Here is a 9,682-nt window from a genome sequence, read left to right as displayed (position 1 = left end):
TATATCAGGGGTCCCCAAACTACAGCCCGCGGGCCACATCCGCCCCCCTGAGGCCATTCATCCGGCCCTCGGCTCTGCGCAGCAGCCTTGCTGAGAGACAGAAGTGGGAAGCCTCCTCTCCCCAGACACTAGCCTGGTACCATCCCCCGCCCCCCACAGCATCTCCCAGCCAACAACTGCCCCAACCCCACCCCCTCCTAATGGAGACAGCATGGCTGGCATCATCCTGCTGCCCCCTTGACCAGAGACAGATGAACAGGATGATCCTCCACCTTCTCCTTATGGGCAAAGACAGTGTCATCCTCCACTGCTACTGCTGTGTGGGTGAGTATATGTATGTGTGTCTGAGGTAGAACTACAACTCCCAGCATGATCCTGTGTGACTATGGTAGAACTACAACTTCCAGCATGCTCCTGTGTGCCTGAGAGAACTACAACTCCCAGCATGATCCTATGTGGCTGAGGTAGAACTACAACTTCCAGCATGCTCTTGTGTGGCTGTGGTAGAACTGCAACTCCCTGCATGATCCTTTGTGGCTGTTGTAGAACTAAAATTCCACAATCCTAAGTCACCCCCAATGCTCCTTCCCTGGACCAGAGACAGATGATCAGTATATAGCAGCGGCATATAGTCCGGCCCTCCACCGCTCTCCAACTCCCAGTATGATCCTGTGTGGCTTTGGTAGAAAAACAACTCTCAGCATGATCCTGTGTGGCTGTGGTAAAACTACAACTCTCAGCATGCTGCTGTGTGGCTGATATAAAACTACAACTCCCAGCATGCTGCTGTGTGGCTGATATAAAACTACAACTCCCAGCATGCTCCTGTGTGGCTGAGGTAGAACTACAACTCCCAGCATGCTCCTGTGTGGCTGAGGTAGAACTACAACTCCCAGCATGCTCCTGTGTGGCTGAGGTAGAACTACAACTCCCAGCATGCTCCTGTGTGGCTGAGGTAGAACTACAACTCCCAGCATGCTCCTGTGTGGCTGTTGTAGAACTGCAACTCTCAGCATGATCCTGTGTGGCTGTGGTAGAACTACAACTCCCAGCATGATCCTGTGTGGCTGTGGTAGAACTAAAATTCCACAATCCTAAGTCACCCCCAATGCTCCTTCCCTGGACCAGAGACAGATGATCAGTATATAGCAGCGGCATATAGTCCGGCCCTCCACCGCTCTGGGGGACCATGAACTGGCCCCCTGTGTAAAAAGTTTGGGGACCCCTGGTGTATATGAACCAGGAGGCTCAGGATGCACAGACGTGCAGCTCCCTCCTGTATTGTCTGCTCATATGACGTCTCATGCTCCGCTCCCCGGCCTGTGCTCACATCACATGATTGAGGAAGGTGCCGCTTCTCCGTAAGGACCTGTTGGGCAAGTTTTTGGTGGGTTTTTTTGGCCGCTGGTATAAACACTCCCCATGCCTGTCCACCGGGGCCGATCAGGGTTGTATGATACCTGGAGACCTCTATGTACGGATCTGTGCAGCTTCTGTGAACATGGCGTAGGTGGGGGGCACCCTGCTAGATGGGGGTCCAGGCCTGAGCTGGTTGTATTACATTGTCATTCTCTTCCCCAGGCTGTAGGGGGCGCTGTGTGACACCATGCCAGAGGAGCCGGCGAGCATGATCACCGAGAGCGCCGACTGTGCCTGGGAGCCGCTGTCCCGCAGGGAGAAGGTGCCGTGTGATCGCTTCAAGCACGCAGCAGTGGAGTACAACGGCTTTGTGTACGTCCATGGGGGCCGTCAGGACACAGTGCTGGGGGATTTCTGGAGATACAGTATAGGTGAGCGACATGGTACATTCTGCAGGAGGAGCCCAGGACCTGTGTGGTGGTGATGATGATGATGAAAGAGGCTACCCACATCCTACAGTGATTGACACCCAGCTTTTCCAGACTCCTGCAGATCTGATCTATCCCACATCTACAATCCCCTGTGAGCTAAATCCTTTTCCACCAGGATATACAGCAGCTGATAAGTACTGGAAGAAGAGAGATTTTTCAATAGAAGTAAATTACAAATCTCTGGCACTTGCTGAGACCAGTTGATTTGAAGGAGAATTTTTTATTTTTGTGAACTACCCCTTTAAGTCTGTAGAGGATATGAGCCCCAGTGTTTGCTTTCACTGATCACAGGCAGATCCTGATGGATGGGCTAATATGTTGTATGACAAATGTTTTCCTGGCACAGCTGCTGTGCGCCTCTTTGGCGTTTGCTCCCCAGGTCTCGGTTTCCGTCTTCTGTTGAGTAAACACATTGTTGCGGTTTCTGTTTATATCTCAGTCGTCTCACAGTCTCGGCTTTTGTTTCAGCTCTCGGTCGGTGGGAGCAGCTTCCGAGCTGCCGACAAGCTCCGGATAAGCTGGAAGGACACTCCATGGTGGCCCACGAGGTAACTCCACCCTTCCTCATCTGTATATAATAATGCAACTTTGTGTATGTTCTCCTTCAGGAGCTGAACACCTAACAGACCCTGGAAATTAAAGGGGTATTCCAATCAGACATAACTTCTGATATGTTGCTGCCCATGGTGAGACTAACAATTCCTTCCATACTTGTTATTATCTATTCAGTCTCCTTCCCCAGTTCTCAGCTGCTGCTTTCTGCTGAAGATAGAAAAGCTCACACACAGATTTTTGTGTCTCCTCCTCCACCCCCTCCCTGCTGAGACAGCTGATTCAAACAAGTCCCTGGCAGGCTTTATCTGCAACATTGTAGCATTCTTGGTAATGCTGGGAGGGTTGATCTGAGGTCAAGTTGCTGATGAACTCATTGTGATTAACCCTCCCAGCATTACAAAGAAGCTACAATGTTGCAGATACAGCCGGCCAGGGACTTGTTTACAACACCTGTCTCAGAAGGGCGGGGGGAGGAGGGGGAGACAGAGAGAAAAGCTCACACACAGATTTTAAAGCATCTGAGAACTGGGGGAAGGAGACTGAATAGATAGTATGGAAGGAATTGTCAGTCTCACCATGGGCAGCAACTTATCAAAGGTTATGTCTGAGTGGAATACCCCTTTATTAACTTTTATTCCCCCCCTTTTTTTTTATTTTCTTTGAATTAAAATTGCCATTTTTAATTTTTTTTTTTTTTTTTTTTTTTTTATTGGTTACCATGTACGCCACCTCCCCACCGCTTCCAGCATTGAGCCCTGTACATCAACCATACAGGGCAGGGCATGCATGCTGCAGCTCAGCCCGGCCTCTATGGCACTTGAGCATCATATAGAGCTGACGTATTCCCCTAAATACACACTGACATGGGGGAGGGGCTAACTGGTGCTATAATCTATAGGGAAGATACAAGCATCAGAGGTAATATCCATCTTGATCTTTGTTTCCTCGGCTGAAGATTTTCCGGTCCCCGGCTGGGGGGGCTGGATATCTTGGAGGAGCTGGGGGGCTGGATATCTTGGAGGAGAGCAGGAGTCCTTTCTCGAGTTCCCTTCACTTTTGATTCTTCTGTCTCCGCAGGGCGTGCTCTATGTGTTCGGCGGGATGGTGGATTTTGGGGCAAATCGAGACCATACCCCGCTGTGGATGTACTGTACAGGTGAGCGGGATGGGAGCTGGAAATGGCACCCGCGGGGTTAATAGGGAAGAACAACATATCGTACAGCACAGTAAATGTCACTGAAAATAGGAAAAAACTGCGGCACTTACCACTCTTGTAGCAAAGTAAAAAAACTGTTCTTTTTATTTCATTCCTTCAATCACATAGCAGGTTAGAGGCCAGTGAGTCAGTGCATGTGGGTTACAGCTGTACCCGGGTCTGTAGAAGCGCTTGGTTAACGCGAAACAGCTGTAACCCACATGCACTCACTGGCGTCTAACCTGCTATGTGATTTTAAGGAATGAAATAAAAAGAACAGTTTTTTACTTTGCTACAAGAGCGGTAAGTGCCGCAGTTTTTTCCTATTTTCAGTGACATTTATTGTATATATGAATTACCTCTCTAAGCTGAGAACACCACAGCAATTTGTAGCACAGTTCAAGGCAACATGACAAAGTTCCACTACCTGCTGAGTATATAGGTGGGTCTCCTTATTGTGCCGGACTATACCTTTGTGTGGGATATCGTACAGCACAGACATCAGACTTAGGGCCCTCTTACAGGGGACGATTATCGTGCGAAAAATCGTTATATCGTTTGAATTTAAACTATATTCGCTCTGTGTAATTGCAGGCAACGATCGAAAAATCGTTCATATGTCGTTGATCATTGAATTAGATCTGAAGCTAAAATTATCGTTAATCATTCGCTAATCGTTCGCTCAAGTTCCGCATTTTTCATCTAATCGTTCAGTGTAATAGCACATTGCCCATGGTTTTCCTGAGATCAGAAGGAATAAGCGATCGCAATAATGATCATATCTAACGACCATCGTTCTGTGTAATATGGTGAACGATTTCAGGTTAATGATAAACAATCTCGTTTGTGATAGTTTATCATTAGTCGTTAATCGTTAAAAATCGCTCCGTGTAATAGGACCCTTAGATCCCTTCAGCTGACGCAGAACTACAATTACCATCATGTCTAGACGGTCGAGGCTTTATCACGTCACCCCTGCACTGTAGCACACTTTTATCTTAAAGGTTTAAACAAAGGGTGAAGGTCCCTTTTAAGAATGTTTCAAAATTTAGTTACTGAAACTGTTCCATTTGTTATCCATAGTAAGGGGATCTGTCCTGACACATTGTCACGCCCCCACCGCTCTGCCTGCATCATCACCTCCTTCTTTCCTTCTACTCCACTTATCTCCTCACTGGGAGCAGTAAATAATTTACCCTGAGAAAGTCTTCATCATTAATAATAAAATGATGGACACTGGGTAATAAGAGGAACGGGGTGTGTCCTGTATCATGTGACCGTTATGTCGGAGCGCCTCCTGAACGTTTTTCTCTCCTCAGAGACAAGAAGATGGCGTGAAGTCAAGGCCTGGGAGGGACAGGTAATAACTGTGTGTAGTGATGCAGCTGCTCCTCGGGGGCGGGGCTAAACCTCACAGGACTAAACCTCATCTGTGTGTTACAGGAGAACAGACCCACCAACAGGAAGGGGCACAGCGCGGTCGTGTACCAGTCGGCCATGTTTGTGTATGGAGGCTACTTCGATATTGAGGGGACAGTGGAGGAATTCTGGGTGTTTTATTTTGGTAATCTCTGCAGTGTGTGAGCAGCTGGTAGAGAGAATCGGTTACCGATCCTGCCATAAATGTCGGCTCCAATATAACACATCACATTCTATTGGCAGATACACAGAAGTGGTCGCAGCTGAGTCCTCACACACGTGGCTTGGGCCCCGGACCCCGACATGGACACTCCTGTGTTACCCATAATGCTGCCATGTTCTTGTTTGGAGGACTGAAGAATATGGCCGAACAAAGCGACTTCTGGAGATTTGATTTCCGGAGACACAACTGGTCAATCATTAAAACTAGGTGAGACCAAGCAGCTAGGGGGCAGTATTATAGTAGTAAATTCCTGTATATAGGAGCAGTATTATAGTAGTATATCCCCGTATATAGGAGCAGCATTATAGTAGTATATTCCTGTATATAGGAGCAGTATTATAGTAGTTATATCCCTGTATATAGGAGCAGTATTATAGTAGTTATATACCTGTATATAGGAGCAGTATTATAGTAGTTATATCCCTGTATATAGGGGGCAGTATTATAGTAGTTATATCCCTGTATATAGGAGCAGTATTATAGTAGTATATTCCTGTATATAGGAGTAGTATTATAGTAGTTATATTCCTGTATATAGGAGCAGTATTATAGTAGTTATATCCCTGTATATAGGAGCAGTATTATAGTAGTATATTCCTGTATATAGGGGGCAGTATTATAGTAGTTATATCCCTGTATATAGGAGCAGTATTATAGTAGTTATATTCCTGTATATAGGAGCAGTATTATAGTAGTATATTCCTGTATATAGGGAGCAGTATTATAGTAGTTATATTCCTGTATATAGGAGCAGTATTATAGTAGTATATTCCTGTATATAGGAGCAGTATTATAGTAGTTATATTCCTGTATATAGGAGCAGTATTATAGTAGTATATTCCTGTATATAGGAGCAGTATTATAGTAGTTATATTCCTGTATATAGGAGCAGTATTATAGTAGTTATATTCCTGTATATAGGAGCAGTATTATAGTAGTTATATCCCTGTATATAGGAGCAGTATTATAGTAGTTATATCCCTGTATATAGGAGCAGTATTATAGTAGTTATATTCCTGTATATAGGAGCAGTATTATAGTAGTTATATTCCTGTATATAGGAGCAGTATTATAGTAGTTATATTCTTGTATATAGGAACAGTAGTATAGTAGTTATATTCTTGTATATAGGAGCAGTATTATAGTAGTTATATTCCTGTATATAGGAGCAGTATTATAGTAGTTATATTCCTGTATATAGGAGCAGTATTATAGTAGTATATCCCTGTATATAGGAGTAGTATTATAGTAGTTATATTCCTGTATATAGGAGCAGTATTATAGTAGTTATATTCCTGTATATAGGAGCTGTATTATAGTAGTTATATTCTTGTATATAGGGGCAGTATTATAGTAGTTATATCCCTGTATATAGGAGCAGTATTATAGTAGTTATATTCTTGTATATAGGGGCAGTATTATAGTAGTTATATTCTTGTATATAGGAGCAGTATTATAGTAGTTATATTCCTGTATATAGGAGCTGTATTATAGTAGTTATATTCTTGTATATAGGAGCAGTATTATAGTAGTTATATTCCTGTATATAGGAGCAGTATTATAGTAGTTATATCCCTGTATATAGGAGCAGTATTATAGTAGTTATATCCCTGTATATAGGAGCAGTATTATAGTAGTTATATTCCTGTATATAGGAGCAGTATTATAGTAGTTATATTCCTGTATATAGGAGCAGTATTATAGTAGTTATATTCTTGTATATAGGAACAGTAGTATAGTAGTTATATTCCTGTATATAGGAGCAGTATTATAGTAGTTATATTCTTGTATATAGGAACAGTAGTATAGTAGTTATATTCTTGTATATAGGAGCAGTATTATAGTAGTTATATTCCTGTATATAGGAGCAGTATTATAGTAGTTATATTCCTGTATATAGGAGCAGTATTATAGTAGTTATATTCCTGTATATAGGAGCTGTATTATAGTAGTTATATTCTTGTATATAGGGGCAGTATTATAGTAGTTATATCCCTGTATATAGGAGCAGTATTATAGTAGTTATATTCTTGTATATAGGGGCAGTATTATAGTAGTTATATTCTTGTATATAGGAGCAGTATTATAGTAGTTATATTCCTGTATATAGGAGCTGTATTATAGTAGTTATATTCTTGTATATAGGGGCAGTATTATAGTAGTTATATCCCTGTATATAGGAGCAGTATTATAGTAGTTATATCCCTGTATATAGGGAGCAGTATTATAGTAGTTATATTTCCTGTATATAGGAGCAGTATTATAGTAGTTATATTCCTGTATATAGGGAACAGTATTATAGTAGTTATATTCTTGTATATAGGGGCAGTATTATAGTAGTTATATTCCTGTATATAGGAGCAGTATTATAGTAGTTATATTTTATCCATATTAATCCTGCTCCTTCTGCTTTTCTTTCTTTGGGAAGCTTTGGTCCTCCAAAGCTGGTTGGCCACGGCTCTGTGATCCATCATGGGTGTCTGTGGATAGTCGGGGGAGGATTACCGTCTCGCACTCCTGCTCATAATCTGTGGAAATATGATTTTGCTTCTCGTTCCTGGAAGAAGATCTCTGGAGTAAAGCAGAGAGTGGATTGTGCGCGGATGTATCACTGTGTGGTCGCGGTGGGCAGTAAGTCCACATCTGGCACCAGGACCTCCTCATTGTGCAGTGATCACTCGGAGGGGCCGTGCAGGGAGTCCTCGGTGGAGAAGCTTCAGTCTTTCCTCACTTTAGGATCTAATAAAGTGTCCACAATCTCCAGCTCCAACCTGATAGAGATGAAAACTTTTAAGGAGCGTCCAGCTTCCCCCGTCCTCTGTTCCTGCTCGTTCTCCTCGGATACTGATGAGCAGCGGCTACTGAGCGGCTACGAGAACGAGTCCTTCACCCTCCTGGAGGAGGGTTGTGCACAGACTACCTCTGGGGATCCAGCAGAGGATGGTTTCCTGATGATTGGCGGGAAGCCGCTCTCCAGACATTGTGAGATCTCTGTAAATCGGATAATGGTGGAGAAGTAGCGGCAAAGCACTGAGGAGTCTCCTGGATTATCTGTTACATTGAGAGAAGGATGACCGAAGGTCGCTATGGTTACACTACAGTCTGTAGCAGCACAGTGGCGCCATGTATTACTGCGTAGAATGCTGCATCTGCAGGTGCTATAGAGCTCTGTAATAGTACAATCAATCTGTTGTCCTCTGTTATCAGCCAGCGAGGAGAGGCCGACTGAAGTGTTCTCCAGCAGAAAAATTCTCTCCTTATAACGCTCCTGCACTATTATAGACTGCGGCCTTCAGGGTCACTCACGGCGTCGGTGCTGCAGGTATAGAAGTGGCCATGTGCTATAATGAGACGCTGCACCAGGAATAGCTGCTGATCCTCGTCTCTCAGGACTGATGGCTGACACTGTAGTTTATTAATAACCGGGGAAGTGCCAGCCGCCCCAGGACCCGATCTACAGTAACGTCAGCTCCGACAGTTCATTCACACCAGCAAATAATGGAGCAGCGGATGCTTTCCCCCCTCCCCCCCTCCCTCTCTATATATATATATATATATATATATATATATATATATATATATATATATATATATATTCTATACACTCATCTTGTTGGAAAGGAGGAAGGTGGGGGAGGGGGAGAGATCTTCCTTTTAGAAGAAAAAAAAGCTAACCTTGGTGGTCTGAAGTGCCTTTACAGGATGGGATCCTTGTGCCGCATGTGAGGACAGAGTGATGGACATTATGTAAAGCTGCTTGTACACATTTATACATATACCTGACAAAAATGATCAGGCATATTGGATTTCATCTGCCCGATCCATTTGTTCTCTGGGAGATAAAGTGGGGGATCAGGAGAGACAGTGGCAATGCTGGCAACTCTATAGCCTGATGGAAAACAAGAAACCCTCAGCTGCCAGAAACAATGGATCCCTAACCTAGTAACCTGGGCAGGACTCGGCGATACCGATCATCGTCTTCCATAGTCAAGTGCCAAACATAGTGCCGCCATGTTATGTGAGCCACGTGCCACCCGGCTCTGACAGGATGGCGGCTTCCATTGTGTTTAAAGGGGTTATCCAGTGCTACAAAAACATGGCCACTTTTCCCCCTATTGTTGTCTCCAGTTCAGGGGCAGTTTGTAATTAAGCTCCATTTACTTCAATGGAACTGAGTTTCAATACCCCACCCAATCTGGAGACAACAGTAGGGGGAAAGTGGCCATGTTTTTGTAGCGCTGGATAACCCCTTTAAGGGAAGTACAGAAGAGAAAAATAAATCTCTGGGAAAATGCAGAATGTGTGAATGTTTACACCATATTGTGCCATAAAAGTAATGAGCCGATGATTCCGCCGCAGTCATCACTCCTTTAGTCGTATAAGACCTAATAAAGTTTTATAAAGTTTTTGTGTCAATACTTCTGTCACATGTTCAGGCAG

At 43.8% G+C, this 9,682-nt stretch overlaps 1 protein-coding gene across 1 annotated transcript; it reads left to right on the top strand.

Moving 5' to 3' along the window:
* The first annotated feature begins 1,585 nt into the window (after positions 1-1,585).
* On the top strand, positions 1,586-8,790 carry LOC138800622 (kelch domain-containing protein 1-like). Its single transcript, XM_069982429.1, has 7 exons — positions 1,586-1,790; positions 2,319-2,398; positions 3,483-3,561; positions 4,920-4,960; positions 5,044-5,164; positions 5,263-5,449; positions 7,671-8,790. Exons 1-7 carry the CDS (start codon positions 1,607-1,609, stop codon positions 8,260-8,262), a joined length of 1,284 nt encoding a protein of 427 aa, XP_069838530.1. The 5' UTR covers positions 1,586-1,606; the 3' UTR covers positions 8,263-8,790.
* The last annotated feature ends 892 nt before the right edge of the window (positions 8,791-9,682 follow it).

This window comes from Dendropsophus ebraccatus, chromosome 9, assembly GCF_027789765.1.
Source record: "Dendropsophus ebraccatus isolate aDenEbr1 chromosome 9, aDenEbr1.pat, whole genome shotgun sequence".
Classification (NCBI taxonomy): domain Eukaryota; kingdom Metazoa; phylum Chordata; class Amphibia; order Anura; family Hylidae; genus Dendropsophus; species Dendropsophus ebraccatus.
This window is presented reverse-complemented; position numbering and strand designations above follow the sequence as displayed.